Genomic DNA, 13,374 nt, shown 5'->3' on the forward strand with positions numbered 1-13,374 from the left:
TCTTCTGTTAAGCCTGATCCCATCATATTTATCCTCCAGAAATCAGCTCTCGAACACAAACTTCTCAGAATACTTCTTCTCCTACCTCATAAGCCATATAATTTGTTCCAAGGCCTGGCTTCACTCCCAGCATGCTGCCTGCCATCTAGTGAAATCTGTTAAGATAGAGCTACTCATTACATGTTCTTGTAGAACCCTCTGGTTTCTTTGGCACCCGCTGTGTCCATCACAATGAAATTCATCACAATTACCTCAATATCACAACCCTGTTTCCTCCTTGAGTCATTTTTACTCAAGCCTCTTCATTTTTCACAATCATGCCACCTTCACCCTCAAAGCCTCTAGTAACCATCAATCCATTGTTGTTTCCAAAATAAAGAAAAACTGCGTTGGACACGGCTTCTCTAAATGATGTCCTGCTGTGAATCCAATAGAAAATGATAATAAATCAAAGGCAAAGAAACATTGTCCAATGTCCTTGATCAGATCACATCTCAGGAGCTTGAAATCCACTACTCATATGACTTATCGTACCAATTAACCAAATTAGGTTCTTAGGAAAGATAGAAACTATAGTATTTCTTTGGACAGAAACCTTCATCTCATCGCCGTACTGTTGTCCCGTCTGTTACATCTCAACCCTAATCAACAAGTGCACTTTTGGTACCATGAAGGACTTACCTGATCTAGTTACTACTACACATTTCAAGTGTCTAATGCTTTTTAGATGTATTTCAAGCACATTAACAGTATACTTTGGTTTATCTTTTTGTAGGATCAAAAGGAACGCACATATTCTACACTGAAAACCAAATTAACATCTGTTTCAGTCAATAATCTTCGACCTGGAACAGTTTACGTGTTTCAGATTCGAGCTTTCACTGCCGCCGGTTATGGAATGTACAGTCCCAGGCTCGATGTCACTACCTTGGAAGAAGCTACTGGTAAAGTTTTTACTTTTTTCTCAGCAAAAATATACTCTAGAAACGTCTGTTTTTTTGTAATTGCTAATGAGTCGTTGTATAAATGCATGCTATTGTGTGAGTATCAAAGCCTTGCATGTTCATCAAGACAATTCAAAGCCATTGTGCTAATAAATAGTTTGCAGCATGAAAGCATTAGTGATTATATATTGGTGTCTTTTATGCTAGTTTGTGCTTTGATTATATTGTATGTCTTCTTACAGCAACTGCCGTATCCAGTGAGCAGAATCCTGTCATCATAATTGCTGTTGTTGCCGTGGCAGGCACTATTATTTTGGTCTTCATGGTCTTTGGTTTTATCATCGGAAGAAGGTAATAATTGTGTATATTTTGGGAAACAAAATACAGGACTTATTTCAGGACCAATAAAAAAATAGGCTCATTTTGAGCATCCGGTAGTTGCCACATCATTTTGAGCATCCTGTAGTTGCCACATCATTTTGAGCATCCGGTAATTGCCACATCATTTTGAGCATCCTGTAGTTGCCACATCATTTTGAGCATCTGGTAGTTGCCAGATCATTTTGAGCATCCGGTAGTTGCCAGATCATTTTGAGCATCCGGTAGTTGCCACATCATTTTGAGCATCCGGTAGTTGCCACATCATTTTGAGCATCCGGTAGTTGCCACATCATTTTGAGCATCCGGTAGTTGCCACATCATTTTGAGCATCCGGTAGTTGCCACATCATTTTGAGCATCCGGTAGTTGCCACATCATTTTGAGCATCCGGTAGTTGCCAGATCATTTTGAGCATCCGGTAGTTGCCACATCATTTTGAGCATCCAGTAATTGCCACATCATTTTGAGCATCCGGTAGTTGCCACATCATTTTGATCATCCGGTAGTTGCCACATCATTTTGAGCATCCGGTAGTTTCCACATCATTTTGATCATACCTTTCACTTGTGTGTGCCCATTTGACCAGTAGCGTGGTGACTGCATTAATGCACATTGGCAGCAATGCTGAACTAGTGGAGATTAGCGAAACCTCAGTCTTCTGCCATCAGAACCTTTGAACGTTGTTATCATTGCTCCTCAAGGCATTGAAAGGTATAGACTGTGGATCTCTCCCCTTGTTTTGGGCTGAAAAGATTCCTTGTCATGCGATAAGGGTATACAGTCCCGAGTCCATTGTATGACATCAGGGCTGTCTGGTCATATTTTCTGTTGATTAAACATAATAAGTTCCGAAAAATTGTCTATTAGTTCTAAGGTTAAGGTACCGCAATATAGATGTAAGCCAGGTCTTTCCAGTAAAACAAATGCTTTATGGCATTTAAAACAAATAAATTAAAACAAATATAAAAAAATGCTGCTTTATACAATATATTATGAAGTATGTCACAAAACATAACATAATGTACACGTACTTGGTATTGTGACATCTGTAAGAAAAATCTATAGCATCATTTATCATGATTGGTTCATGCCATGAAAGAATGGATAATCTCTGGGGCAAAAAAAATTGTGTTTTTTTTTTTTCTTTCGATATTTTTGCCGAATCCAGTTACAGTGAACAGTTTCTGATACTATTACTTTTTTGTTTTTGAGGGGATTGTCCCCTCTTTGGACATTTATGACATTTTTGGCATATTGCTAGTATACGTCATACACTTGTCTTACACTGTAGATGCAGGTCCTTCCAATTTTCCGAGCTTCCATAGAAATGCATGGAGAGTATTATACAGTCATGGATATCTCTTAATCCTAAAAGCGCATGCCAAGGAGCCGTTGTCAAGACACATGGGACCTGTATCAGTCAGACATTTATGGCTAGAAAATAAAGGATCCAGATCGGAAGACCCCCTTAATCTGTAATAAATTTGACAGTACTTTTCCTTTAAGCTGTTTTTCAGGATGTGTCACTTCGAGGTGACATAATTGTGAGAGGTTTTCCGGTCCCTGGGTCTAAACGCTGCAGTTCGGTTTAGGCTCTGACCGTCACATTCACTGTTGCACTTGATTGCCGTTTTAATCACTGATATGGATTGCTCAAAAGATGATTAGGTTAAATCTATTGAAAACTTATAGCTTTCATTAGTGATGTTAGTTAGATACTAATTGACATGTTTTGATAGTTTTTTTTTCAAAACTAGCAATAAACTTTCATGTTCTATCAATAGGATAGTTTAATTCAATAACAATATGGCTGTCACTTTTGCAAACAAAATGACCAATAAAATATTGTATTGCTTTATATGTCTGTACTTTATATACTGAAGCATAAGAAAATGTATATAAAATTGTTTTGTTCTTTTGTAATTGTATATTTCACAGGCATTGTGGCTATAGCAAGGCGGACCAAGAAGGAGATGAAGAGCTATACTTTCATTGTAAGTGTTTCCTATATTTTGGAAACCCTTTACCAACTATAATAGTAATGATGATGATGTTTAATTTGGGGAAATAAACGCCACCGTACATATTAGATGGCTGTTCGACCGTCAGCCATCTCGTCCAGCTTTCCCATATGTAGGAGCATTTGTTCGGTCGAGTGCACCTGTGCCCTGAATTAGTGAACCATTGCCAGACATGTTATTTCAGAGAAGACGATACAAAAATGGGAAATGCCAAATAGATATTTTCCCCGACTATCGGTTGTCTGGGGCTTCCATTCTCATTAGACTGTTGACCAAACTTGTTGATATCGGCAGGTTTGGCTGACATTATCGTATTGTGTATGTAGGCTAAAAATGAATCTTTCACCAGGTTTTTGCTCCCCCATCTGAGAGCAACATGATGTAGGGGTAGAGACCCTGATTCCAGTGACGTATCGCTTACTTTTCAGGGTGCTGCAGTTTTTATTAAACCTGGTGGAAGCCCTCGCAAACACGGGGAGAACATACAAACTGCTGCTTTCAGATGTCTTTGGTTGGAGTTGAATCCAGGATTCCAGTGCTGCAAGGCTACACTGCTAACCACTGAGCCACCATGCTGCTGCAGATCTACCAGTTATCTTGAGCATTGTATAACTCCACCCACACCTCTGATGGGCAGTTTTCTGTGTGCACTGTGCATAGTCAGAAGGCTGCGATTGGACTAGATGGCAGCAAATTTACTAGTCCCCGATAATCTCCTGCTGATAAAACAGTGATTTTGTAAAAACTTCACTAAACAGCCTAGTGAATGACACATTACTGGATTCAGGGTATCTATTATGTTCTTAGCTTAAGTGGCAAATCCTGGTAACAGATTCCCTTCAAGACTTTGAGGTCATTGTCACCCATTCAATCACAGTTGAACCTACCTTAGCTTTGTAACATTGTTATATTCACACTCTTTTGAAGACCTCTCATGAGATTCATTAATTCGGAAGGTCAATGGGAAAGTTGCTCTTTGCCCTTTGCTATTTTCACATCCTCTTGTCAATCATCAAATGTATGGGGCGAAAGTGAAGCTATTTATGCAGAGCTTGTCACATATACAGAATTATTTTGTTCTCTTCCAGTTGTGGCATGGTTTTGTAAATCTACTAAACGTCAGAAAAAATAGACTCATCACAACCTGCAATGTGTAAATTGTAGATTTGCAGGATATGCAAATGGCACGGTAACTATTGACATACAGCAGAATTGCTTGACTTTGGCCTAGTTCATTATTTCAGTTCCAACATGGTTTGCTGTTTTGACTCACAATTGAGAAACATCCCAGCAAGTTGAAGCAATTATAAATAAGAGCACAGACAATAGATGTGAGCATCAATCTTCGCAGACAAAATGAGGACATGGAAATGAGATGAAGAACGCATTCATTTTATATGTATGACAGAAATTAGAAACTGCTGATACAGTAGGCTACCAGCACCATGCTCATTTTAATGGTGGTTAGATCACTTTAATAATCTATTTTTTATTTTAAAAAAAATTTTTTTTTTATCATTGGTTTACTTAGCGTTAATAACTGGTCATATGCATTTATACGTAATTAAGGTTCCACTATAGAGCATTGTTAGGCTATGTTCACACGTTGCTTTTTTGCTGCATTTTTATGCACATTAAAAGCCGTTTTTTACAGTACCAGCAAAAGCTACGAGACTTCAGAAATCTGTATATAATTATTTTTTTACTTGAATTGGACAACTACTGCATTTTTTACAACTGCTGCATGTCAGTTCTTTCAGTGTTTTGGTGAAGAAAACACATGTACATCATGATGTCAAACCCATGTATTTTTATTATTTTATTTCTACTGACTATAAGTACAGTATAATTAAATTAGTAATATGTGTAAACAATGCCCAACCAGTTCAATGCACTACAAATGTGCTGAGTAAACAATGCCCTACCACTGTGCTTAGTAAATAATGCCCTACTAATGTGCTCAGTAAATAATGCCCTACCAATGTGCTCAGTAAATAATGCACTATCAATGTGTTCAGTAGATAATGCTCTACCACTGTGCTCCTCAGTAAATAATGCCCTACCAATGTGTTCAGTAGATAATGCTCTACCACTGTGCTCAGTAGATAATGCCCTACCAATGTGTTCAGTAAATAATGCCCTACTACTGTGCTCAGTAGATAATGCCCTACTACTGTGCTCAGTAGATAATCCCCTACCAATGTGTTCAGTAGATAATGCCCTACTACTGTGCTCAGTAGATAATGCCCTACCATTGTGCTCAGTAGATAATCCCCTACCAATGTGTTCAGTAGATAATGCCCTACCAATGTGCTCAGTAAATAATACCCTACCAATGTGCTCAGTAAATAATGCCCCACCAATGTGCTCAGTAGATAATGCCCTACCAGTGTGCTCAGTAGATAATGTCCTACCAATGTGCTCAGTAGATAATGCCCTACCAATGTGTTCAGTAAATAATGCCCTACCAATGTGCTCAGTAGATAATGCCCTACCAATGTGCTCAGTAGAGAATGCCCTACCAATGTGCTCAGTAGATAATGCCCTACCAATGTGCTCAGTAGATAATGCCCTACCAATGTGCTCCGTAGATAATGCCCTGCCACTGTGCTCAGTAGATAATGCCCTACCAATGTGCTCAGTAGATAATGCCCTACCAATGTGTTCAGTAAATAATGCCTTACCAATGTGCTCAGTGTAGATAATGCCCTACCAGTGTGCTCAGTAGATAATGCCCTACCAATGTGCTCAGTAGAGAATGCCCTACCAATGTGCTCAGTAGATAATGCCCTACCAATGTGCTCAGTAGATAATGCCCTACCAATGTGCTCCGTAGATAATGCCCTACCACTGTGCTCAGTAGATAATGCCCTACCAATGTGCTCAGTAGATAATGCCCTACCAATGTGCTCAGTAGATAATGCCCTACCACTGTGCTCAGTAGATAATGCCCTACCACTGTGCTCAGTAGATAATGCCCGACTACTGTGCTCAGTAGATATTGCCCTACCAATGTGCTCAGTAGATAATGTCCTGCCAATGTGCTCAGTAGATAATGCCCTACCAATGTGCTCAGTAGATAATGCCCTGCCATTGTGCTCAGTAGATAATGCCCTACCAATGTGTTCAGTAGATAATGCCCTACCAATGTGTTCAGTAAATAATGCCCTACCAATGTGCTCAGTAGATAATGCCCTACCAATGTGTTCAGTAGATAATGCCCTACCAATGTGTTCAGTAAATAATGCCCTACCAATGTGCTCAGTAGATAATGCCATGCAAATGTGCTAAGTAGATAATGCCCTGCCAATGTGCTCAGTAGATGATGCCCTACCAGTGTGCTCAGTAGATAATGCCCTACCAATGTGCTCAGTAGATAATGCCATACCAATGTGCTCAGTAGATATTGCCCTACCAATGTGCTCAGTAGATAATGCCCTACCAATGTCCTCAGTAGATAATGCCCTACCAATGTCCTCAGTAGATAATGCCCTACCAATGTCCTCAGTAGATAATGCCCTACCAATGTCCTCAGTAGATAATGCCCTACCAATGTGCTCAGTAGATAATGCCCTACCACTGTGCTCAGTAGATAATGCCCTACCACTGTGCTCAGTAGATAATGCCCGACTACTGTGCTCAGTAGATATTGCCCTACCAATGTGCTCAGTAGATAATGTCCTGCCAATGTGCTCAGTAAATAATGCCCTACCAATGTGCTCAGTAGATAATGCCTTGCCAATGTGCTAAGTAGATAATGCCCTACCAGTGTGCTCAGTAGATAATGCCCTACCAATGTGCTCAGTAGATAATGCCCTGCCAATGTGCTCAGTAGATAATGCCCTGCCAATGTGCTCATTAGATAATGCCCTACCAATGTGCTCAGTAGATAATGCCCTGCCAATGTGCTCAGTATATAATGCCCTGCCAATGTGCTCAGTAGATAATGCCCTGCCAATGTGCTCAGTAAATAATGCCCTACCAATGTGCTCAGTAGATAATGCCCTACCAATGTGCTCAGTAGATAATGCCCTACCAATGTGCTCAGTAGATAATGCCCTACCAATGTGCTCAGTAGATAATGCCCTACCAATGTGTTCAGTAGGTAATGCCCTACCACTGTGCTCAGTAGATAATGCCCTACCAATGTGCTCAGTAGATAATGCCCTACCAATGTGCTCAGTAGATAATGCCCTACCAATGTGCTCAGTAGATAATGCCATACCAATGTGCTCAGTAGATAATGCCCTACCAATGTGTTCAGTAGATAATGCCCTACCAATGTGCTCAGTAGATAATGCCCTACCAATGTGCTCAGTAGATAATGCCCTACCAATGTGCTCAGTAGATAATGCCCTACCAATGTGCTCAGTAGATAATGCCCTACCAATGTGCTCAGTAGATAATGCCCTACCAATGTGCTCAGTAGATAATGCCCTACCAATGTGCTCAGTAGATAATGCCCTACCAATGTGCTCAGTAGATAATGCCCTACCAATGTGCTCAGTAGATAATGCCCTACCAATGTGCTCAGTAGATAATGCCCTACCAATGTGCTCAGTAGATAATGCCCTACCAATGTGCTCAGTAGATAATGCCCTACCAATGTGCTCAGTAGATAATGCCCTACCAATGTGCTCAGTAGATAATGCCCTACCAATGTGCTCAGTAGATAATGCCCTACCAATGTGCTCAGTAGATAATGCCCTACCAATGTGCTCAGTAGATAATGCCCTACCAATGTGCTCAGTAGATAATACCCTACCAATGTGCTCAGTAGATAATGCCCTACCAATGTGCTCAGTAGATAATGCCCTACCAATGTGCTCAGTAGATAATGCCCTACCAATTGAACTTCCCCCACTTTTTTTACGTCTCCAATTGTGTATTTTTTTTTTCATGAACTTATTTAACTTTAGTTCACGGCTGTGCTTCATACATGAATCAAGCATTTTTGTTCAGAATTGTCACAATCTTTTCAGACATAAAAAAACATTTCCCCTAAACAATTTGATCAAATTGTCCATTTTTCCAAAAATGTTTTATGGTTTAACATACGTCTTGCGTTGATAGCCTACCCCCTTGTATTGTTTGTGTTTGCATGGTGGAAGCAAATCTGAACTTTGGAATCCTGAAAAATGCAGCAAAAAAGGCAACAAAATTTGTAGCAGATGATTTCATCCTATTCTTTGTTAAGAGTGAAATCTGTGGCAAAAATCTGAAGCATAATTTTTGGACTTTAAAGAGAATCTGTCACCCCAAAAATCGTATATGAGCGAAGGCCACCGGCATCAGGGGCTTATTTACAGCATTCTGTAATGCTGTAGATAACCCCCTCTGTAACCTGCAAGATAACAAAAATAGGTTATATTATACTCACCCAGAGGCGGTCCCAATGCGGTCCGGTCCGATGGGCGTCACAGTCCGGGTCCGGCACCTCCCATCTTCATACGATGATGTCCTCTTCTTGTCTTCCTGCCGTGGCTCCTGCGCAGGCGTATTTTGTCTGTCCTGTTGAGGGCAGAGCAAAGTACTGCAGTGCGCAAGCGCCGGGCCTCTCTGACCTTTCCCAGCGCCTGAGCATTGCAGTACTTTGCTCTGCCCTCAACAGGGCAGACAAAATGTGCCTGCGCCGTAGCCGCTGCAGGAAGACAAGAAGAGGACATCATTGTATGAAGATGGGAGGTGCCGGACCCGAACTGCGACGCCCATCGGACCGGACTGCATTGGGACTGCCCCTGGGTGAGTATAATCTAACTTGTTTTTCTTATCTTGCAGGTTACATAGGGGGCTTATCTACAGCATTACAGAATGCTGTAGATAAGCCCCTGATGCCGGTGGCTGCAGCTCATGTACGATTTTTGGGGTGACAGATTCCCTTTAAGGGTAAGTTCACACGGAGTGTTTTTGCTGCTTTTTTTCTGCAGTAAAACCTGATCTTCTTGGCAGGAAAGAAGCTGCGTCAAAAACGCAGGTTTAGGTGCGTTTTTTGTGCGTTTTTTGATGCGTATTTGGTGCTTTTTTTGGTGCATTTTTTTTCTCTTTGTCCATGCTAATGTCCTTGGATTTTGAGCAGCAAAAATGCGCAAATAATAATACCTGCATTTTTGCTGCGTTTTTTTCTACACCCATTCAAGTCAATGGGTGAAAAAATGCAGCAAAAACGCTGAAAGAAGTGACATGCTCTATGTCCAGAAAACGCAGCAAAGCACAATATACTGATCACACAAAAAACCCAATGTGTGTGCATGAGATTTCCGAACTCTCATAGGCTTTGCTGGTATTGTAAAAAGCAGCTGAAAATTAGCATAAAAAAACAGCAAAAACGCCCTGTGTGAACTTACCCTTAATCTGCACGTATGATCAATGTGTGTAGATATTTTATACTGTAAGTAGTGTATATGCATCCTGTACCAGAAAATAGAGCAAATATGCTGCGTGTGTGAACATACCCTAAATGAGATATATCCTTATTACAATGCCTTTTTCAGCTGATTGTCTTGGGCAAGTTCTAAAAATCCTTGGCCTTACTGCTGGCTATCAATTTCCGCTGCTTCAGCCAACTCGCGACATTTTACTAGCGGTTCTCTACTCTGGCTCGTAGATAAGGGCTTCCCCTCACTCGTTGTAGTCCCACTGATTCCCTCTTGACTACCTCTTTAATTTGGATGTTTGGCTTGCCTACATATGATTTCAAAGTAGAGAGAAAAGAGATAAGCGTCTGCCATACTCTACTCTGGGGAAGGAGTATGGACAGGTAAATATCCACTTTGTCCGATCCCTTATTCTCCTGACAGCAGATGCCGTGGACTTCTTGGCAGACATTAAGTCTGCCTTCAGAAATCTAATGTGCGTGGACAGTTCAGGATAACATTATTGTTCTCGGATTACGTCTCCGCTTTTCTATCGCGCTGTCTTTAATGTGAAAGAGCTGGAGTGCACCTTTATTATCCAGCCTATCATTTTTTTTTCTTACATGCTCTGTTTCTCCATTGGCGAGAAGCACAGCTCTGAGCGAAATATTCTTGGTAAAGGCTACATTTGATTTCCTTTGTCAGCATGCATTGAAGGGAAGGCTAGTGATTAATTTAATCTGACTGCATCAGCAGCAACCAAACACAGTGGTCACCAGCTATTTACAGTCGGTCGTGTTTTATTGTTCTTTTGTAGAAAGCAAATATTCCGGAGTATGAATGCTTTTCTTATTGATTTGTTCCTCATGGAACGAAAGCATTAAACTTGGGTTAGCGAAGGCCGTACTGTACCTTAATTTTCTGAGCGCTTCAATCTTTCATTGAATCAAGCGCTTTAAAAAAAGATGAAAAAAAAAACACTAGCCGTGTTTACGAAGGGAATGGCAATTTACATTTTTATTTCCTTCTATGGTTTCCAACCAACAATGCCTTGAGATCCCAGCCAACACTATTTCATGTTGGTATGCCAGAGTAGCGTTCCCCTGTCAAAATGTTTTATGACAGCTTGAATAAAGAACCATCAGAGGCCCGTTTGAGATGCACGAGGTTACTTGGAATCCAGGCCGCTTATCGTAGAAAAAAACAAGAGTGTGGCTCATTCTCCATCTGCCTGCCTGAAATCACTGTGTAGGAGGTTAACCTATTGTTTTCTATGCCCTTTCTTGGCCATTCATGTTTATTTTCCATCCACACGAACAGATAAGAAGTCTGCTAAGATAACATTAAAATAAATAACAGCATAACCGATTGCGCTATGCAAATGAGAGCTAAAAGAGAAATTAATTGCGTACCTCCTATTCAAAGTGCGGCTCCATATTGTTTGAAAATTCTGATTCATTCAAATGGGAAGTCAGAAATAGACGTCTCTCTAGGAAACATTAATTTATGCAGTAATCTTTGTTGTATATAATCTTTCCTCACCATTGCACTCACCGTGGAAACGTTTTGATTCAGTGAGATTGAATAGTAAAATAAAAAGAAAATCAATCACTGGGTTTTGCTTCTTTTCAATGTCATTATTATCATTGTGCTATGATATCTTTCAGGTATAAATCTCTAGCAAGCTAGTGCATCATTTTAGATTAAGTTTTTCATTTTTTAAATCCTTCTTTTTGGTGCATGGACATTTATAGCATACCCACAGATCAACCCCCATATTTGAAGTCAGGGAACACCTGTTCCATGTCAGTTGGGTGCCAAAGACAGGGTCCACATTTTTCAAACATTTATGATCGATTCTTTGAATATGGAATATACTATTAAATTTCTATGATGAGAAAACCAATTTAAAGAAAATCTGTCAATAGGATTATCCTTCCTAATCCATCAATATTGACATACACTAATAGGAAGCCGAATAAAATTATACCTTGGTATGTGATCTGACTCCTTATTCCAGAGAAATCTACTTTTTTCTTACATGTAAATGATCTGTTCCAGGCTATGGGGGATTTGCATGAAAATCTGCTTCCAGAGCATATTTGAAATATAAGTGGGAGTTACCAGTGTGAGACATATAATTAACACAGAACAATAGAACTGAACTATGTGTCATAACCAGTGTATTAGCAGCTACAGCTCTGCTGTACCGCAACACTGGCTTTGTGTAAGATGGAATCTGAAGCCATGAGAGGAACCTGCAGATGTGTGAGGTATAATCACACACAGCTCTGCAGGGAGATCAGGAGAGCAGAGAGCGGCCATTACACATCACACTGGTAACTCCCCCTTTCAGTTAAAATAAGCTCTGGAGGCAGATTCTCATACACGTCAGTATCCTCCCCATTACCCTGAACAGCTCATTGAAAAGCTCAAGAAAAATGTGGTTTTCTGTGGCATAAGACATTGGATCACATATATCAAAAGTATAATTTCATTCAGCTTCCTATGCCCTGTGATAAAATAGACAGCTTAGGAGGGTTGATTCTTCTGACAGTCCCTTTAAGGAGCATTACCCTACAGTCCTATGTAAAACAGTACCTCATTGCATAAAAAAACTCCTGAGATATCCAAACTTATCTAGAAAAAAACCCTGATACTAAAACTATGTACAGAATCTGTCAGTAGATACATTCTACCACAAACATGGCAGCATAAAATAATGACAGACCTGTAGTGTTTCAGAGAAACACAGTTTTAAAAATAAGACAGCTTTGGGGTAAATTGCCCACTTGATATCTCCTCTCTTGTTTCTCCATGCCTGACTCACATTGATTGACAAGTTTTTGCATTAACTGGGAAAGATCTGTCAATCAAGCCAAGCAGGGCAGGAAAAAGCCAGAGAAAGGCTTCACAGTGACCACTTCTCCGTGATGGTTGGGGAGACAAAAATCTTTTTTAGTGTTTCATTTAAATAAGCTCATTGAAGGGGTTGTCCACTACTAGGACAACCCCTTCTTGAGCTAAATGTTTGGCTCCGATAAGTAAAAAAGCTTATGCTCCCCTCTCGTGCTGGCGCCGTTCAATGCAGTTCCGAGGCTTGCATGTGGTTATTGTGATACATGAGCCTGGTGCCCAATCAGCACTGGTGTCACTGTCCCCGCCTTCTGTCGTATTAAACATGAAGAGGAAGTCCAGGCTCCAACTGATCTGACTTCCTATTCCTGTTCAATTCGACAGAAGGCGGATACAGTAATGCAAGCACTGATTGGGCGCCGGGGTCACATGTCACAACAATCGCACAGGAATCCCAGGAAAAGTGAGTGCTGACACAGCGGAAATGGCGCTGGCACGGCAGGTGAGTATAAACTTTTTTGTTTTACCGGGGCCAAGCTTCGTGTATGAGAAAGGGTTGTCCAAGTAGTGAACAACGACTTTAGTTTTGTAGAATAACCTACAGTCATGCTTGTGAAATACTTGTGTTGTTTACTCCCTCTTAAGATCAATTTATACTTAAAGATTATTGTCAACAAGCATTCATGGGAAAGCTCAATCTACTATATAATTGTCTAAGGGTCACTTCCGTCTGTCTGTCTTTCTGTCTGTCTGTCACGGATATTAATTGGTCGCGGCCTCTGTCTGTAATGGAAATCCAAGTCACTGATTGGTCGTGGCA

The 13,374-nt window shown here is 40.5% G+C and overlaps 1 protein-coding gene across 4 annotated transcripts in view; it reads left to right on the forward strand.

Annotated features, from left to right (window-relative positions):
* Window positions 1-13,374, forward strand: part of EPHA7 (EPH receptor A7) — a 302,242-nt gene that overhangs the window by 250,283 nt on the left and 38,585 nt on the right. For all 4 annotated transcript variants that reach the window (XM_069726349.1, XM_069726351.1, XM_069726350.1 and 1 more), the window contains exons 7-9: window positions 776-944; window positions 1,187-1,295; window positions 3,263-3,318. In XM_069726349.1, coding sequence (XP_069582450.1) covers window positions 776-944; window positions 1,187-1,295; window positions 3,263-3,318 — 334 coding nt within the window. The remainder of the gene's footprint in view (window positions 1-775; window positions 945-1,186; window positions 1,296-3,262; window positions 3,319-13,374) is intronic.

The sequence above is a fragment of the Ranitomeya imitator genome, chromosome 5 (assembly GCF_032444005.1).
Source record: "Ranitomeya imitator isolate aRanImi1 chromosome 5, aRanImi1.pri, whole genome shotgun sequence".
Taxonomy (NCBI): domain Eukaryota; kingdom Metazoa; phylum Chordata; class Amphibia; order Anura; family Dendrobatidae; genus Ranitomeya; species Ranitomeya imitator.